The 21,201-nt window shown below is 33.7% G+C and overlaps 1 protein-coding gene across 3 annotated transcripts; it reads left to right on the top strand.

The window, feature by feature from the left end:
* The first annotated feature begins 1,287 nt into the window (after positions 1-1,287).
* On the top strand, positions 1,288-19,246 carry LOC132756190 (STAGA complex 65 subunit gamma-like). 3 transcript variants are annotated; one of them, XM_060747197.1, is made up of 11 exons: positions 1,288-1,303; positions 2,713-2,879; positions 4,925-5,054; positions 5,852-5,973; positions 6,996-7,105; positions 7,897-8,018; positions 9,405-9,595; positions 9,997-10,085; positions 11,911-12,016; positions 17,049-17,210; positions 18,202-19,246. In XM_060747197.1, the coding sequence occupies exons 2-11, from the start codon at positions 2,725-2,727 to the stop codon at positions 18,209-18,211; spliced, it is 1,197 nt and encodes a 398-aa protein (XP_060603180.1). In that variant the 5' UTR covers positions 1,288-1,303; positions 2,713-2,724; the 3' UTR covers positions 18,212-19,246. The 3 variants fall into 3 exon arrangements, with proteins under 3 accessions (XP_060603180.1, XP_060603179.1, XP_060603178.1); XM_060747196.1 differs by having other exon boundaries at positions 1,288-1,316; XM_060747195.1 differs by lacking the exon at positions 1,288-1,303 and adding an exon at positions 1,681-1,702.
* Positions 19,247-21,201: the final 1,955 nt, after the last annotated feature.

Here is a 21,201-nt window from a genome sequence, read left to right as displayed (position 1 = left end):
AAATTAATTGTTGTTTTCTTTTATAGGACGAAACGATAAACTACAGTGATGAGCGAATGAACAGGACCAGGAGTGTTATACGTATGCCGCAACATGTGAGTACAAGGGTTTCTCTCTTAGCTGAGGAGCTTTCACCAGCCAGATGTGAATATGATATGGAGACAGTCGTTGATACAACCGCTTTTGATGTAACACGGCCGAATCGTGAGATGTCCGACGACAATAATGGATTGTAAGTGAAGTATACAATTTACAATAATTTTGAAATGTATTGAAATAAATAGTGAATTGTCCATTTTGTATTATGGTTGCATATGGTTGCATATTAATGATCCTGTTTCCATTTCAGAACAATTGTGGACGAAACAGTACAAGATGTACCAGAAGATGCACCTGTCACTTACCAAATAGTCGTATGGGGTTCTACACGCGGCAACATGAAACTGGTTTCATCTGATGGATACACATTCGTGAAGAAGCGGACTCTTGTGAACGGAACAGTTGACTGGCGATGCAGCGTACGCGGTAGGAAAAGTGGGTGCCCAGCAGTTGTTAAACAGACAGGTTCGGACTATCGTGTCGCGGGAAGTGCTCATACACATGAATCAAAACCAGGAATATTGACAGCCGTTAAAGTTAAAACGGAAGTAAGTACATTACTATATGTATCCAGAATTCAGAGAATTATTATTATATGTTTTTATTATAATAAACATCAATCAAAGATGACATATACCAACAAGATCACGTTGGATAAAAAATATTGGACGTAAATATTCTAGTGTTTTGTGATCAATAATTATCTAAGTGTATACATTCAACGGTATGTATGTGTTTGTCAATAATGTATTTGTTTTATAAGAATATGTTGTAAATAATCTATTTCGCCATGTCTTTTTTGTAAATATTTTAAAATAAATTGTTTGCAAACGTGTGTCATTAAAACATTGCTTGTTTGTTTTTTAATTTTCTTCATTTATAGTGCAAAATATATAAATCTAAATCGGGATAGGTGTAAAATCGTCCCATTGTGTCAATATATATATAAAGTTTCTTTAGTTTATCGAATAATTGATGCCTAATATATCAAAAACTAATATTTAATCTGGTCCGAAATGTCCAAAACAATGGTCCGAAATGTCCAACACATGGTCCGAAATGTCCAACACATGGTCCGAAACGTCCAAATATCTGGTCCGAAATGTCCCAAAATCTGGTCCGAAGTGTCCCGAAATCTGGTCCGAAGTGTCTGGTCCGAAACGTCCATGGTCCGAAATGTCCTATTACCGCCTAGAAGATCTTAGTAAATTACTGAGGTTTTTATTTTATTTTTAGTAATATCTAAGAGAGACACATTGAAATTTGATAATTTTCAGTTTAGCATCAAAATTTGTATTTGTTTAATCGGCACTTGATTTGCACAAGATACGTTAATACCATTTTTATATCGATTTTAACTTATAGAAATCGTCTTGGTACATGGACGCTCATTTAAATTATAGGTGCTGAAGTACTAAATGTAGGTTGTCATTATTGTTATTTTATATACATGTACCATTTTGTAACATCAAGGATTACAGTACAATAAATAGTGATATACCTAAAATATGTTACAATTGTTTCAGAAGATATGCAATGTGAAAGTAGCAAATCCTATGGAACCGGCAGTTAAGCCACATTCATAGAGCTGTCTTGAATGATGGTAAATTTTGTATCGATATATCGAGAGACAAATATCAACAATATATCGATATATCAACTTGGACAAGTTGACACAATGAAAAACATTTAAATGTGTGTTATAAATTGGGTTCATGGTGTTTTGCATAATTGTATCGCTTGATAAATTCACTGTTTGTCGTTTGGATGCGCATCATTAAATCACTCGGGCTACGCCCTCATGATATAATTCCTCACATCCGAACTCCAAACAGTGATTTTATAGAGCGATAAAATCAACGATTTAGATATATTATTCTGATTCTAACACAACATTAAGAAATGATTGCTGCTATATCTGACATATAGCTAAAATGTGCCTGATTTGTTTCCGTACTTATTTCAGCGGGTTGCATATTTTAGATAGAGTTCACCACCGAATGTATGAATGTATTCTATGCTTAATGAAGTTCCAATCACCCGGTAAGACACAAAAAGCAGCTTTCGTTGGTGTGTACAGACACCAGACATGTTTCCAGGCATGCTCTTAAAGAGTTCATTTTGAAGCACAAAGTGGAAATGATTTACCTCCATGCAATGTCCAATTTGGAGTGTTAGCCAAAGATATGAATTTGAGCCAAAAGTAGGTCACTGTACGGCAGTCAATGAGAAACTAGATACACAGTAACCTGAGACAATAATGAAAGGGTAGCACTAATAAGGGCTGTTGGTGCAAAAGGCTATCTATCTGTGCTAGGAGCTCACCATCTTGTAGTCTCTGTCTACTTTGTAGAGCTCCCATCTGCATTAGTCAGGACACTGGCAGCTGATCCGCAGTACAGGTTCTGATCCTTTTGTGCTATCCCAAGTTTTCAAATCTTCTGCCAATGCCCTGTGCTTTCTCAATGACGAGCACGCTCCAAGGGGAAGTGAGAAGGCTCACCACTGTGAGTGGTTTATATATGGGATACTTTCCTAAATGTTAATTTACCACCTTTAGAAAAAAAAAAAACAATACAAAAATGGCAACATGTATGACATTTTTTTCTTAAGGTTTGTTTAAAGATGACAAGTCACTGGGGCGAAATTCCTATAGTTCAAGAGAGCGACCCAGCAACAGCAGCTATTGAAAGAGAGCAGATGACAAAACTTAGACCGATGGAATTAGAGGGACCAAGACTTCATCAGCCATCAAGCAGACATTACCCACCTACAAATGAGTAAAGAGCTTGTTTATATCAAGATGATATATTTACACAATGCATGCACTTTTAATGATTCCACTTAATGTATTACTGAATATTTTATCTGTTATATTTCTAATATAAGGAACATCATGCCAGGGCATTATAATGTCTCAAAATCTATCACTGTTGTTGAGCTTGAAACTCTTAAAAGGATAGAAAAAAGACAAAGCATGATGAACCTTTTATTAGAAATATGAAAGCAATTCTCATACCTGTAATAATTAAATGTTATTTCAATTATAGAATCTAAAGGTTATGCAGTCATGTAGTTTGTTTTATTTAACAATTATTAACAATTGCCAAATATTAGTGTATATTAACAATTCCTATATGTCTTTAGTCTCGAACAATACATTTATATATTAAACATTTTCAATAAAGTTTTTTATAAAAGAAAGTATGAGGTACATGTATTTGAATACAAATACTATAGTTACTTCTTTAACATTTATTATTATTTTAATGTATTTGCTTTAATTTAAATGATAGAGACATAAACAATTTCAATTAATTATTATTATCTAATTAAAATATTTTGACTTAAAGTGTACATGTACTTTGATGTGGAGAAACATTGAATGTGTTTCTTTCTAGTACATGTACATAACATTTCTATTAAGGGGTTAATGTCAAACATGGCGGCAAATATTTATTGGTGCATGCTAGACTGGGTGCAAATGTTTGTATCCTGTAAATTGTGTAATAAGTCGACTATTCGAAGAATATGAGAGCTATTGTAGTCACCCCGGCGTCCGCGTCTGCGTTGGTTAAAGTTTTTTGTAAAGTCAAATATCTCAATTATTACTTGAGATATTCAATTGAAACTTACAATACTTATTTTTAGTAACAAGGTACATCAGATTGACAAGTTGGATAACTCTGCCTACAATATTGACAGAATTATGCCCCTTTTTAATTTAGAAATTTTGGTTAAAGTTTTTTGTAAAGTCAAATATCTCAATTATTGCTTGAGATATTCAATTGAAACTTACAATACTTATTTTTAGTAACAAGGTACATCAGATTGACAAGTTCGATAACTCTGCCTACAATATTGACAGAATTATTTGCCTCTTTGGAACTTAGAAATTTTGGTTAAAGTTTTTTTGTAAAGTCAAATATCAGAGTCAATTATTGCTTGAGATATTGAATTGAAATTTAAAATACTTTTTTTTATAGTAACAATGTACATCAGTTTGCAAAATTGCATAACTCTGCCTGCAATATTTGCAGAATCATTTGCCCCTTTGAAACTTAGAAATTTTGGTTAAAGGTTAAAGGTCTTCAAAGATATTTACTTGAAACTTTACACATGCACTTTGGGTCATAATTGGAGGGTCATAATTGTATGTCACTGACTAAGTTCCATAACTCTATCTTGCATTAAGGCTGATTCATATCCCCTTTTCTACTTAGTCTCTTGGTTAATGTTTACATGCAAGTTTTACATATCTCAATAACTATTAAAGATATTTATTTAAAACTTCACATATGCATTTTAGGGTCATAATTGTAGGTCACTGACAAAGATCCATAATTCTATCTTGCATTTAGGCTGATTTTTCTCCCCTTTTTCAACTTAGAAATGCATGGTAAAGTTTTGCTTTTAAGCTGTTATCTCAATAACTACTGAAGGGTTTGTGCCTTTTTGGGACAATTTTATGCATTCATATAAATAACAAAACAGTGATTTACTTAATAAAACATCTTGATAACAAGCCTTTGTACATTTTCTGTGAAATTTATGTATTCATAGGTAATTAGTATTATTATACTCAATAAAACATCCTTGTGACATTACCTTCGGAATAGTCAAGTCAATACTGTATAATTAGACTCTCTCTAAGGCCTATAACATGAATTTATAAAAAAAAATTAGCCCTTTTGTGAACTTAAAAAATTTAACATTATCAAGGCTCTTTTACCAACAAGCACTTTGAATAGTCGAGCGTGCTGTCCTACCGACAGCTCTTGTTATTTGTTCCTATACATGTAGGTCCATTAATTAAATATTTCAGACCATTGCCTGCAGAGAAGTTTCAGATAGACCCCATTGTTCTACATACTATACAATTATTACAACATGCAAGAAGGTTACGTTCTCTCAAAAATAATCTTTTACAACATCAACAACAGCTACAGCAAGATGTGAGTATACATGTAGTTTTTCTTCATTTGTAAATCAACAAAATCATATTGTTTTTGCCAGGTTTTACTGTAGATAACCTAGGGAGTTTTTTTGTGCTTAAAATTAATTGTGTCAGAGTTTTTCATAAAACCACTACTACCAACACCTCCACCACCACTACCTCAACCACTACTGAAAAAAGACTGGATGGCAGAATGCAAGCATGATACAGTCAAAGGTCAAGGTCACAACTAGAGGTCAAATGAAAAGGGTGTTTCAAGAGCAAAAGTTCTACATACATTCGGAGATTTTAAAATAACTCGGCACTTTTGTTCTCCAGTGCAGTATATAATGCACAAAATTCAGGTGCCTGCAGCAAGGTTTAAAATCACATCTATAAGTCAACAGATAAAAGATATAGATATGCATATAGGGACATTTTAAAAGTCTTGAATTTAGTGATATACAAAAAGTATTCACCAGCATGAGGCTGAGTCTTGCCAGCATAATCAATGTATGCAACATCAGGGTCACCAAAGATGATGTGATGTCCTGATTTTGTCTTTTACATATATACAATGTATACAGATGTAGTTGGATTTTAGCATATTACTGGATGCAAATGTTTGCAACCATTAGATGAATGTCTCCTGCCTGAACCAGGTCTTTAGTTTACTGGTCAAGGTCATGATTAGAGGTCAAACCAAAATGATTGTTCATAGTGTCCTGTATTCACAAAAGTATTATCCAGTAAATTTAGACAATTGTACCGGCCATAATTTATATGAAATATTGCATTATTTATCAATATATACAGAAAATAATAGACTTTGACACAACATATCCAGATGCACCACCTATACCAGAGTACTCAGGTCCACCAGCAGTGAAACAAAAACTGCTACATCCAGTTCCTTTTATGAACAAAGATATGGAAAGGTAAATTAAATGAAATTTTTTTCTTTTCCTTTTTCTAAAAGACTTATTTTACATCTAAATTATATTATTGACTAGTTACTGATTTTACAAATGAACTATTACACAGGGTAAACATGTAGCATTGAAAAAGACATGCATTACTGAACAAAGTCAATATTTAGTATGGACTGGTTTATTTTATTTCCCAATGAGGGATGTGTACAGTCATGGCTTTGTCCATACCTCTGTCTGCCAGTCTTGAAATTTGTCTGGAGTATTTATCAGCAGCAACTAATTTGAATTTCTTTGAAACTTCATTGTAAGCCAACAGGTGTTACATTATCCTGTAAAATGGTTTCCAACAAAGTTATGCCCCTTTAATGCTTTTGAAGCATACTATTTCTCAGCAATAACTAACAGGAATTCAATGAAACTTTAATGGAAACTTCTTTACCAAGAAGAGCTGTGCATATTAGCAGCATGATTGGGTTCATTAATATTTCCAGAGTTATGCCTTTTTATGTCTTTTAATTTGCCATCATTTGTCTAGATTACTCCAAAGCTTTTGAAGAAATTTGTTGAAAAGTGTTCACAATGATAAAATACACTGTTTTGCATGTGAATTATCTGTCTGGTATAAAGTAAAATGATATATTTTTGCCCAAAAGCAATTTATGAGATTTTGTTTTAAGAAAATAACAGAGAATTAATTGATTATCCTCCTAAATGGAGATATACGCCTACTGTATATATTGATGCCTATGTGTTGTTTTCCACACTGTTTGAACTGTGACATGTACATACATAACTTTTGAAGCAGTTACAATTATGCAAAAGAACACCCAAAATTCTGTTAAGCATTTATCTGTAATTATATCTCTCACTATGTTTTTGTATATTCAGTTAGCAAAATTGCATTGAATATTCATTATAAATGTACTGAAGAAATATATTCTTCAACAATATGTTATGTGAAATTTTCATTTTCTGTTTTTAGACTTCTATGTATATAACATAGTTAAGGAGGGTTTTTCTATTTATAGTGACTTTGTTCTTGGAAAGAGTGAGCCATTACCTCAGATAGATGATGTAGCTTGCCGGCATTTACTACGGAGATCTGTTGCTGCAATCCTGGCTCATGCCGGATTTGACAGTATGCTTTATACATCTATATAGTAATGTACTGAATGTCCTTATTTTCATTACATTTACAAAAAAATGAATTCATTTCATCCATAATATAAAGGTTCACACTTGAAGTGCTTAAGACTGAATACTTATGTTTGACTTATGAAATTAAGACTTTTGTTATGCCAGACAAATGAATTAAAGGCACCCGTTATGTTTGACTTGTGAAGTAAAGGCACCAAGAGATGTTGTTCAAATGTTTTAAAGCATTGCCAAATAATGAACAACTACATTTCTATCCACAAAAAGCTATTAATCAATGAAAACTTCTCCAACTTGTTAATTTAGTCTATAGAGGCAGATTTGGCCTTATGTTAAAGTATCAAAATTTTAACCATGGGATTATTGTTTTGCCCCTACATGTGTCACACCCATGCATTCTTAATTTCTTATAGGACAATAGTAAATTTTATTAGTTCCAAGTACGGCTGTATGCTCGTATCCCGACAAAGACTTTGGTTTCTTTCATGTGAGGAAGCTATCTGGTTCTACTCAGGTGCCTGTTTGTGCCTGAAATAATGCACGTAGGGGAACCTTAAGGTCTCCTTCAACAGTAAATTAAGACAGTTACAATGTGACCTATACTGTATGTCGGTGCAACATAAAAACCAACCAAAAAGAAAAAAATTTCCAAGAACCAGACTTGGGAGGGTGGTCTCAGACAAGCTGAATGCTTTCCACAATGAATCTAAAACACATATGTGTAAGGTTAAGTTGCTTATGTCAGCTAGTAAGTACAGTAACATTATGTTGCAGGTTGTGCAGAATCTATACTAGAAACAATGACCGACTTTACAGGAGAATATTTCACACAGTTTACCAGACATCTTCGTGCAGCAGCAGACAACCTGGCTGGTCATGAATCAACAGGTTTCCCTGTAAGATTTGGCTGATTATAGTCAGGAATGTTTAATTGTTTAATATCAATTTAAATACAGTGATAAGCTGCAAATTACTATTTGATTGGCACTTATTTTCGTAGTTTTAGTGAATGGGTCACAATCCATGTATTTAAGGTATTACCATCCTAATGCCTTACCTCTGCTTTGAAGAGTATTCAAATAGGCTAGAACTACTGTTAACTACATTGAAACTGAAGGCTATGGGTTCAAACCTCAGATGGGTCAACTGTTTTTTTTTCTTTTAACATCATTTATGTATCTCTCCATCCATTTTGGGTAGAAAAAAGTGTTTATTTTATTATTTAATTTATAAAGGTATTTATTGGCTAAATAATGCTAAATCTAGTAATAAATATGGTACCTGATATTTTCAAAGTGTAATAAAATCAAAACTAGATGGTAAAAGTATTTAATATTTTACAAGATCAACCAATATACTTTTTTAAAAATTTAGGGAAACTTTGAAAACAGGCCACTCATTCCTGTAAATTTTAAGGATTTTTTTAATTAGGCTCCCTAAGTAGGAAAATGGTCAAACACGTGTAAAAAATGGGTGGGGTAGAGTAACATTTTTATACATACATGTATTTTATAAATTTTGAGTAGAAACCATAATTTTGTTTATGTTGATTGTTAGCTGAATAGTACTATTTGTTTCTTACCAAAAATTAATGGGAAAACGTTTTTCATTAGAATGTTATTGCAGATTTAAAGGTTACTCATTTCTGAAAAAGGGTCCTCATACACCCTAGCTTCAGTTCATAAAAGTGGCCATAACTCTATTTCCGTACGGTAAAGTTTGTTTAAATTTTGCATAGAGGTGTACTTTAAGGTATATATCTGACCTATGATATAATTTTTTCAGTTCCTTATAGTGCCCGTTAGGGTTGTAATACCTTAAGATTTTGCATTGCAGTTTTTGCATTCTTCTTTTTTGCACAAATAGACAATCAACAAGTTTAAGAACCCACAATAATGTCCTTTGTGTCAAAACCAAAACATTTCATGCTCATGAAAATAAAGTAAATTCACAGAACACTATTAAACAGCCATTCTGTATTACAAAAAAGTATTTTCTTAAGATTTTGCACCTGTTTGTATGGATTTTAAATTCTTGTTGTGTCCAAATTTCATAACAAGAAAATGTATACATCAAGTTGAATAAAAGTACTGGGTAATAAGTCATTAGTTTTTAATATTTTGATACCTTCATTTTACAATTCCAAATTATCGAATATCCAAATCAAACCCATATTTTACTCTATCTAGCATAATTTTCAATTTTCGATTCCAAAATGTCAATATCAAACATTTTTCCAATGGAATCATAGAAGGTTTTCTCATTTTCATATTGAATTTCAGGATATAGTAGAACAGGTGTTCCAAGAAATGAAAGTTGGCAGTGTTACGTGTCTGCATGATTTTTATCACAAGCGTGTGATAAACTACCACAAGAATATGGAGGAACAATGTCAGCAACTTGATGAGGAGTATGAGAAGCTGAAGGAACCCATGTTACAACAAAAACCTCCAGATACTCTCTCAGTTATCAGGTAATCTTTTAATACATATATACTAATTTATGAGTAAGGGCAAGTTGTACTGTAAACAGATGAATGTTAAAAGTTTTCAAGAAAAACAACATACTATGTCTGTCACCCTGAAGTGTAAAATTTCATGAATTGACATCAATTGACAAAAGTTGGTTTTTAAACATTTATCTTACCTGTATGGGTCAGAATCCTAAGGCATGTGTCTTATTCAAAAGAAAGATAACATTGGGCTACTTGTAATTTCCAGTTACTTATCCTGTTACATTATGCAAGTTTTGATGTAGGCAATGGTGAAAAGTTGTATCAGTTGACAGTTTTGTGTTTATATAATTATTCATAACTACTATGTTCATATTGATTTTTTTTTTTACAAGTTGAATAGATAGAAAATCTTGTTTCAGGATTAAGGAGGAACCATCTGAAATACACTTCCCCGAGCTTGACGAGATTGATGAAGTCAATAATGCTGAACAACTTCTTAACTTAAATGGTATGTCATATGTAGAGTATTTTTCTAGACATTTAAATAAAATTGGAAAACTATTTTGTATATATGATATTGTATATTTGATATATATGATAGATGTATAAATCAAAATGTATTTTATTTGTATATCTCATTTGCAGCAATCATGTCCATTCAATGCCTGAAAAAAAGTGATGTACCAGTAGTTAATTTGCTTTGAAAAAGGTTTCCATGCAATAAACATGTAACCTTTGCTCTTTATGGAAAAAAAATTACTTTCTGATTGTTAAATTTAACTTTATTAAAGAAGATGAAATAATTGCCCCATTTGTGATTTAGTTTGGTTTTTCAATCATTTTTGTATTTTTAGCTCACCTGAGCATATGCTCAGGGTGAGCTATTAGGATCACTCTTCTTCCGTCGTCCGTTGTCCGTTCACACTTTTAAAACGACTGCTCCTCTGAAACCATAAAGCAGATCATAATGAAACTTCACAGGGATGTTCCTTGTGTGAAGCCTTAACAAAGTTGTTCAAAGAATTCCATTCCATGCAGAACTCTGGTTGCCATGGCAACCAAAAGAAAAAACTTTAAATATCTTCTTCTAAAAAACCCAAAGAGCTAGAGCTTAGATATTTGGCATGAAACATCTTCTAGTGAGTGTCTACCAAGTTTGTTCAAATAAAAGCCCTGGGGTCAAAATTTGTCCCGCCCCAGGGGGTCATTGATTTTCACTACATGCATATAGTAAAAACTTAAAAAGTCTTCTTTTAAAGAACCCAAAGAGCTAGAGCTAAGATATTTAGCATGAAACATCTTCTAATGGGTGTCTACCAAGTTTATTCAAATAAAAGCCCTGGGGTCAAAATTGGCCCCGCCCCAGGGGGTCATTGATTTTCCCTATATGCATATAGTAAAAACTTTAAAAAAATTCTTTTAAAGAATGCAAAGAGTTAGAGCTAAGATATTTAGCATGAAACATGTTCTAATGGATGTCTACGAAGTTCGTTCAAATAAAAGCCCTGGTGTCAAAATTGGCCCCGCCCCAGGGGTCATTCATTTTCCTTATTTGTTTATAACAAAAACTTAAAAGATTTTTAAAAAAAAAAAAACAAATGGCTAGAGTTTAGATACTAAGCATGAAACATCTTCTAGTGAGTGTCTACAAAGTTTGTTCAAATAAAAGCCCTGGGGTCAAAATTGGCCCCGCCCCAGGGGTCATTCATTTTCCTTATATGTGTATGACAAAAACTTACAAAATCTTCTTTGAAAAAACTCAAATAGCTAGAGTTTAGATATTAAGCACGAAGGATCTTCTAGTGAGTGTCTACAAAGTTTGTTCAAATAAAAGCCCTGGGGTCAAAATTGGCCCCGTCCCAGGGGACATTGATTTTCCTTATATGTGTATAGCAAAAATTTAAAAATCTTCTTTGAAAAAACCTGAATAGTTAGAGTTCAGATATTAAGCATGACACATTGTCTAGTAAGTGTCTACAAAGATTGTTCAAATAAAAGCCCTTGGGTCAAAACTGGCCCTGCCCCAGGTGTGTCATTGTTTTTAACTATATGTGTAAAGAAAAAAACTTGAAAAAATCTTCTTTTAAAAAACCCAACAAGCTAGACCTTAGATGTTTAGCATGAAACATCTTCTAATGGGTGTCTACCAAGTTTGTTCAAATAAAAGCCCTGGGGTTTAAACTGGCCCCGCTCCGGGGGCCTATATACAGGTGAGCGATTTTAGGGCCATCATGGCCCTCTTGTTATTTATTATCTTTGTAGTGTCTGTAAGATTTGAAATGATATGTGCAGTTAACAAATTGTATTTTATCTATTTACAATATATATTACAGATCTTGGTGGGTTTGAGATAACAGTGGAGCATGAGTCAGCTAGTGGTCTTACAACAGAGGTCGAGTCAAAATGGTCACATGTGAAAGCTGAACATGGAGATCCTAAGTAAGATAATTTATGTGGCTTGTTGTTTTTTGTTCACTGGTTAATGAAGTTAAAAATGTATCTGACTACTATGGGTCAGTAACTTTACTTTGAATCTTCGCAAATATTTTGGTAATTAAGTGCCAATTTTTAACTATATCAGTAAATAGAGCTTGCCAAATTTTCTTTACCTGCATAATTAGGCATGTCTGTTTTTCCTTTAGTGAATAATATTGAATTGAATGTCATCAAGGTGATGAAATGCATTTACTTTTCAAAAATTTGTATTCTATACACAGTAAGAAACCATAAAAGGCACATTATGCCTCAGAAATGCTATCATTTTTATTTCTCAAAGACTTTAAATATTTGGTGTCTTGTTACAAGTTCCACAAAAAATACTTATTTGCCTTATAAATGAACTATCTTTGCATCTTTTGCCTTGCTAGCAATTGGTATAATTATAATGAATTAGTATTTTGTATGGAAGTTAAAATACTATTTGTTTACATTTGCTACCTTTACAACACATTACCGCACATTCAGCACTACTTTCTTCAGCTGTTAAATTATGTACATGTTCTAAATCCATTATTAACCCATTACTTCATAAGCATTTTGTGAAAAATGGCTGTTTTCATTGAAAAGTCTCCTGTTACAAGTTCAAATTGCTATAATACTATAAAAACTGCTTCAACACTAATCAAACTTGGCACAAATGTTGACTGGACCATTGCCCTTGCAACAACATGCTCAGGCTTAAATTTTCTGTTACCATGGCAACGAGGGGACATCTCAAAATTGCCAAAAATCACTATTTTGCGTTGATTTTTTCCATCAAAATTGATTTCAAAGTGCTGCAACTTCTCAATGGATTGAGATAGAGTCAAATGCTTTTCAGCGTTGGTTTTACGTTACCTTATGATCAATCTGGGGTCATTTACAGCCTCTCACAAGTCCAAAATTTTTTAACAACATTTCTCAAACAAAAACAAGTGTTTGGGGCCTAAATAAGGCATTTTTTCATCATTTGAGACAACAAAAAGGGGGGGGGTGTGAAAAAGGCGTTAAAAGGCGTGTATATGAAGTAATGGGTTAAAACATTATTAAACAGTGTTTTACATTTCTAAAGAATTTAATAAATATGGATTTCTGGGGCATAATGTGCCTTTAAGACAAATGTAAGGCTACCTGTAAGTTCAAATTTCCATGAGATAAAACTGTATTGTCAACTGTATACATAGTTTAACTGCCTTCTGGGGCGTCTGTAGCCAGGTTATTAGATCATTGACTTCAAACAACTTGTGCCTCACCTCTGGTGGGTTTGAACCTGCAAGGCACTTTGGATTCTTTCCTGTGAGGAAGCCATCTATCAAGCTAGCTAACAGAATGTCAGTGGTTCTACCGGGGTGCCAACTCATGCCAGAAATAATGCACAGAGGATCACCTGAGGTTGTCCACCACAAGTAAAGTTGGAAAGTCACAATATGACCTGTATTGTGTTTGTGCGGTGCCCTTTCTTTTCATGTCCTAAACTTAATTGTAATACCAGTATTTTAAGCTCACCTGTCACAAAGTGACAGGGTGAGCTTTTGTGATCGCTTTTTGTCCGGCGGCCGTCCGTCCATCCGTCCGTAAACTTTTACTTTAAATGACATCTCCTCATAAACCACTAAGCCAATTTCATCCAAACTTCACAGGAATGTTCCTTTGGTGGTCAACTTTAAAAATTGTTCAAAGAATTTGATTCCATGCAGAACTCTGGTTGCCATGGCAACCGATAGAAAAAAACTTAAAATATCTTCTTTTAAAAAACCCAAAGAGGTAGAGCTTAGATATTTGGCATGAAACATCTTCTAGTGAGTGTCTATCAAGTTTGTTCAAATAAAATCCCTAGGGTCAAAATTGGCCCCGGCCGGGGGGTCAATGATTTTCCCTATTTGCATATAGTAAAAATTTAAAAAATCTTCTTTTAAAGAACCTAAAGAGCTAGAGCTAAGATATTTAGCATGAAACATCTTCTATTGGGTGTTTACCAAGTTTGTTCAAATAAAAGCCCTGGGGTCAAAATTGGCCCCGCCCCAGGGGGTCAATGATTTTCCCTATATGCATATAGTAAAAACTTAAAAAATCTTCTTCTAAAATACCCAAAGAGCTAGAGCTTAGATATTGGGCATGAAACATGTTCTAATGGATGTCTACCAAGTTTGTTCAAATAAAAGCCCTAGGGTCAAAATTGGCCCCGCCCCAGGGGGTCATTGATTTTCCCTATATGCGTATAGTAAAAACTTAAAAAAAATTCTCTTAAAGAACCCAAAGAGCTAGAGCTTAGATATTTGGCATGAAACATCTTCTAGTGAGTGTCTACCAAGATTGTTCAAATGAAAGCCCTGGGGTCAAAATTGGCCCCGCCCCAGGGGGTCATTGATATGCATATAGTAAAAACTTAAAAAAATCTTCTTTTAAAGAACCCAAGAGCTAAAGCTAAGATATTAAGCATGAAACATCTTCTAATGAGTGTCTACCAAGATTGTACAAATAAAAGCCCTGGGGTCAAAATTGGCTTCGCCCCAGGGGGTCATTGATTTTCCCTATATGCATATAGTAAAAACTTAAAAAATCTTCTTATAAAAAACCTTAAGAGCAAGAGCTTAGATATTTGGCATGAAACATGTTCTAATGGATGTCTACCAAGTTTGTTCAAATAAAAGTCCTGGGGTCAAAATTGGCCCCGCCCCAGGGGGTCATTGATTTTCCCTATATGCATATAGTGAAAACTTTAAAAAAATTCTCTTAAAGAACCCAAAGAGCTAGAGCTAAGATATTTAGCATGAAACATCTTCTTATCAGTGTCTACCAAGTTTGTTCAAATAAAAGCCCTGGGGTCAAAATTGGATCCGCCACAGGGGGTCTTTGATTTTCCCTATATGCATATAGTAAAAACTAAAAAAATCTTCTTTTAAAGAACCAAAGAGCTAGAGCTAAGATATTAAGCATGAAACATCTTCTAATGAGTGTCTACCAAGATTTGTTCAAATAAAAGCCCTGGGGTCAAAATTGGCCCCGCCACAGGGGGTCATTGATTTTCCCTATATGCATATAGTAAAAACTTAAAAAATCTTCTTCTAAAAAACCAAAAAAGCTAGAGCTTAGATATTTGGCATGAAACATGTTCTAATGGATGTCTACCAAGTTTGTTCAAATAAAAGCCCTGGGGTCAAAATTGGCCCTGCCCCAGGGGGTCATTGATTTTCCCTATATGCGTATAGTAAAAACTTAAAAAAATTTCTCTTAAAGAACCCAAAGAGCTAGAGCTAAGATATTAAGCATGAAACATCTAATCAGTGTCTACCAAGTTTGTTCAAATAAAAGCCCTGGGGTCAAAATTGGCCCCGCCCCAGGGGGTCATTGATTTTCCCTATATGCATATAGTAAAAACTTAAAAATCTTCTGTTAAAGAACCAAAGAGCTAGAGCTAAGATATTTAGCATGACACATCTTCTAATGGGTGTCTACCAATTTGTTCAAATAAAAGCCCTGGGGTCAAAATTGGCACCGCCCCAGGGGTCATTGATTTTTCAGTAAAAACTTAAAAATCTTCTTTTAAAGAACCCAAAGAGCTAGAGCTAAGATATTTAGCATGAAACATGTTCTAATGGATGTTTACCAAGTTTGTTCAAATAAAAGCCCTTGGGTCAAAATTGGCCCCGCCCTAGGGGGTCATTGATTTTCCCTATATTGCATATAGTAATTAAAAACTTAAAAATCTTCTTTTAAAGAACCCAAAGAGCTAGAGCTAAGATATTTAGCATGAAACATGTTCTAATGGGTGTCTACCAAGTTTGTTCAAATAAAAGCCCTTGGGTTAAATTGGCCCTGCCAGGGGGAGGGGGGCAAAAGTCATTGTTTTTCATTATTTGTGTATAGTAAAAACTTAACATCATGAAACATCTTCTAATGGGTGTCTTCCAAGTTTGTTCAAATAAAAGCCCTTGGGTTTAAACTAGCCCCGCCCTGGGGGCCTATGTACAGGTGAGCGACCCCAGGGCCATCATGGCCCTCTTGTTCAAAGGAAAGCATTTGTTTGGGGCCCAAATAGGACATTTTTTTCAATATTTGAGGCCTCAAAATGGGGAAGGGGGGGGGGTGGAAAGTGCGTTGTTTCACGTATATATGAGGTAAAGGGTTAAAGAACCCAAAGAGCTAGAGCTAAGATATTTAGCATGAAACATGTTCTAATGGGTGTCTACCAAATTTGTTCAAATAAGAGCCCTGGGGTCAAAATTGGCCCTGTCCCGAGGGTCATTGATTTTCCTTATATGTGTAAAGCAAAAACTTAAAAAATCTTCTTTGAAAAAAAATCCAAATAGCTAGAGTTTAGATACTAAGCATGAAACATCTTCTAGTGAGTGTCTACAAAGTTTGTTCAAATAAAAGCCCTGGGGTCAAAATTGGCTCCGCCCCGGGGGGTCATTGATTTTATTTATGTGTATAGCAAAAACTTAAAAAATCTTCTTTGAAAAAACCCAAATACCTAAAGTTTAGATATTTAATTTGAAATATCTTCTAGCGAGTGTCTACAAAGTATGTTCAAATAAAAGCCCTAAGGTCAAAATTGGCTCCGCCTAGGGGGTCATTGATTTTCCTTATATGTGTATAGCAAAAACTTAAAAAATCTTGTTTTGAAAAAACCCAAATAGCTAGAGTTTAGATATTAAGCATGAAACATCTTCTAGTGAGTGTCTACAAAGTTCGTTCAAATAAAAGCCCTGGGGTCAAAATTGGCTCCGCCCCAGGGGTGTCATTGCTTTTAACTATATGTGTATAGTAAAAACTTATAAGATCTTCTTTTAAAAAAACTCAATGAGCTAGACCTTAGATGTTTAACATGAAACATCTTCTAATGGGTGTCTACCAAGTTTGTTCAAATAAAAGCCCTGGGGTTTAAACTGGCCCCGCTCTGGGGGCCTATATAAAGGTGAGCGACTTCAGGGCCATCATGGCCCTCTTGTTATTAATCCTTGTGTGTCAATGTATGTATATGATATTTCAGAGTTGTAAACTTGGATAATTTTGATGAGAGTGGAACTGCTATCAAAGATGAGCCACCTTCTGTATCATCAAGTGATGCAGACGACAGTATGCATGATCCGCCATCTATAACAGTAGCAGATATAATGTCGCCAACATCACTGCCAAGTAAAGCTAAGAAAAAGTAGGTAATATATTGTAGAATACAAATACATGTTATTAACATCCGCACAACAAAGTTGTAAAGGGGGTAAACTGGAATCAGCTTGGCCGTCTCCCTGTCCGTCAGTTTTTCCTTGTCTGCCCAATAAATTAAGAATCCTTTGACCCACAGTCTTCATATTTGGTATGGAGGTATGTCAAGATTATTAGATGACCCCTATTGATTTTGAGGTCACTAGGTCAAGAACAGAAGGGCCTTGACTAAAAAAAAGCTTGTTTGCCAATAACTTAAGAATCCTTTGACCCACAGTCTTCATATTTGGTATTGAGGTTAGTCTCGACTATAAGATGACCCCTATTGATTTTTAGGTGACTGTGTCAATGTCACAGGGGCTTTTACCACAATAAGCTTGTCTGCACAAATGCTTAAGAATGCCTGTCAACAGTGTATCGATTTTGACATTTTCTCATTTGAAGCATCTTATATTCATCATAAAACACCCATGAATGGCGAGGATGTTCAAGTCATGCAGTGGCAGTTTCAGTTTCGAGGTCAATAGGTCAAAGGTATAGGTCTCTTTTCTTTGCCACTAAAAACATGTAGAATACATAACTTGGCAATGCACTGGCTTACTACCCTCAGATTTGGTAGGGAGGTTGTCCTTGAGCTCTAAATGACCACTGTTGATTCTGACAAAGTGGTATCCGGGGGGTATTCACGCCATGACAGTGGCAGTTCTAGTAATGATAATGAGTACCGGTAAATTTAACAATTATGTCAGTTTAAGAGCACTATATACACTGATATGACAAGGTAACTGATGTATTTTTTTTCTAAAAGTTAATGTTCATGTATGACTCATTATGTTTTGGTATTTATAACAAACCATGGCATTTTAAAAGTTGCATATGTATTTGCACAATATGCCCCACTATCAAAGTTGAGCTAATAATTAATACTTTATCTTGCAACAATACTTATAATTTATTCTTTTCTTCAATTATTATTTCAGAAAAAAGTGATGTGGAATGAAAAATATGAGAACCATACAGAGATCTAATCTTAAGAGTAAGCACTGTGAGAGAATGTATTGGTGTCTACACATGAATGTACTGTTATACTTCATGACTATACTGTAGTGTTAACAGTGTGATGAATTGCTCAAGACTAAAATTGCCTTGATTGTGAAGTATATAGTGTGTCTGTTAAGACATAGACATCAAAGCTACTTGTACTTCGAGATAGTTATATCGGTAAATCATAGTGACAGTACTGCAAAAAAAAATATAACTTGATAGGTACATTTAGTTACAGAAGTAGCAAGGAAAGAAACCTGATTTCCAAGTGTTTTCAAAAGGTTGCATCCCTCTAACAAAAAGTTTGACACTATTTTACATGTGTTATAACCAGCTACACCGCTTTTTGTTTTGTTATTGAAACACTATGAAACATCATGTTTATTTGGTTTAAACATTTTTATTCAACATAACATTTAACATGTGAACAATATTTATAAAAAAACATTTTGGGATTGGGCAGAAAACTATAACTATCCAATGTTAATTTGTATGTGTCCCTGGTAGCTAATACAATATCATATATAACGTTGTTAATGAGGGAGATAGCATTATCATCTTACAATATAATGATGAATGTTGATGAATATATTAATAACTCGCTTTTCACTGGTTATGTTAACCAAGCCGTTTCCATACCCACCTTTTCAAAATCCAGGTAGATCTTATAGGACCATATTTATAATGTTCTACTGTAATATGTTGGAATCTAAATGGTGTACAATTTTTATATTTTGAAAGACTTTCTAATGAGAATTCTTAGGTTCTTCCAATATTATCTTCATTTTAGATTTCAAGGAAATTAGTGTTATAAAAGTGACAAACAGCACAACATGACTATTAAATGTTATGAAAGAACTTCAAGTATCAATATATGATAACTTTTTCTTGAGGTTAATTCTGTGAATTATAACCCTGTTTTCTGAATATTTTTATTTTAAATAACAAGAACTATGTGCAATAAATATAAACAAGTAAGAAATTGAGTTGATTTATGATTTCTTTCTCAGTCTTTCTGATGATAGACTTGTTGATTCAATCCACAGTTTCAGTTCCGGTAGAATTTCTGGTTTTTCAACACTATAGCCTAGTTTCTCTATGATTTGTTCCGGTTTGAGTCCTATAACAGTCTGCTTTATTAAAGAAATGAAACATATAAATCCATCTGTGTCCCTTACAAATGTATGCTCCACATAAAATGCTGAATCATCCCAGAAAATTACCTGAAAAAGAAGTAATTGTTTAGTATCTCTTCATTCAATATTTAGTTATATTTTGCTGTTAAAAGTAGCAAGTTATTTTTTGTTAATTGAAATTTTCTGAAATATATAAAGCCACAAACTTTAATTTAAGTCTGTGTTAAAACATGCCATATATTTTGACATTTTATGTAAAAAATAAGTATACTGTGCTCCTATTAGTTCATGGTACTTAATGCTTTGAAACCAGAAAGAAAACAACAAATTAAACTTATGGTACAAAAATTGTCATAAGCTATAACATATAGGTAATTTCTACTGCATGACACAAGGAAACAACAATATATTCAGTCAAAGTCAGTTTTAATGTACCAGATGCAGACCATATGTCGGCCATTTTGAAAACAGTGTCATCATTTAAATCACTGTAATAGTGTAACATTTCAGTTTTTTCATGTTTCAGTAAAAAATTTCTACATGTTATTTTGCTTAATTTTCAATATTAAAACCATCCTTTATTTGTAACTGAAAATTTATTTTTTCAACAAACAAGAACATTTAGAAAATCATGATTGTTTCAGACGTATACACACAAATTTAATGCACTATAGTTTAAATTGCTTTTTGCAGAAATTTGTAAAATTTTGTTCTGTTTTGTGTAAAAATCTAGAGATTTAAAAAGTTTGCACAAAAAATGTGTTGTTTAGGTGTATGAATATAATATGTCAATTTTTTAGCAATTCTAACACTGGTCACATGAAAATATGCCATTACCATGAAATTAGTGATGACGCGGAATTAGTGATGTTGAGTATACATTTTCATAACTATGTAGCTGCTTTCTGTTAAAGTTTCAACCATTTCACTCCAAACCTTGCGATTTTATGGTCATTTTGTATGGATCATTTTTGACTTTGTTCTAGTTTTCAAAATGATAATGAATACTAACATAAACTACTTGCCTTAGTATTGATTGTAAATTTAGTGAACAGAGTTATTGCCCTTCTATAGCGATTACAGCTCCCTCCTAGTGTCATAGATCCACCAAGTTTGAACAGTAATGCCCACACTTTAGTCTCCTTCCAAAATTGTATTCTTGCTATATCACAATGTTTCAAGTAGTTTCCATTATTCATGTGCATGAATGGGTCAAGGTCAAACGGCCAGCACCTTCCTAGAATAAATAAAATAGTCTAAAGGTTTATGCAAGAGCAGTTTACACAAATACATACAATATAGTAGGGTATCTTTACATCAATTTTTTTTGCTACACTTAAACCGTTTCAAGGCACATTATGCCTCAGAACACATTTTTTTTAATTGTTTTACTTTTGTTTTACAAAATAGTTGTGCAAGCAACATGTACCAAACGAAGCAGTAAAATAGTGTAGCGTGTTAATACATATATCTGGTTTTCAGTCATTTCCAACAAAAAAAGTTATAAACAAAAACATGTTTTTTGTTACAAGATGGCGGCGTTTGTTTAAATTTTGTAGGATACGACGCAGTTTTGATTCCCAGCCCTGGCTATGGTCACAGGAGCTTGAAATTCTATCAATAATTGCCCTAAAGTCAAATTCCCCCAAAAATCCATACCTATACAGTGAAACCCCTCAATTAAGACCACCCATGGGACTGCTCTAAAGTGGTCTTAATTGCGGGGTGGTCTGATTAGTGAGTTTTAGCATGATAGCCTGGTTATTTGTTTGAATTCTTTCCTTACTGTAGATCTACAAG

The sequence above is a fragment of the Ruditapes philippinarum genome, unplaced genomic scaffold, assembly GCF_026571515.1.
Source record: "Ruditapes philippinarum isolate M1 unplaced genomic scaffold, ASM2657151v2 ctg669_1_1_1_1, whole genome shotgun sequence".
Classification (NCBI taxonomy): Eukaryota; Metazoa; Mollusca; class Bivalvia; order Venerida; family Veneridae; genus Ruditapes; species Ruditapes philippinarum.
Note: the sequence above shows the minus strand (reverse complement) of the source record. Positions and strands in the feature narration are given on the sequence as shown.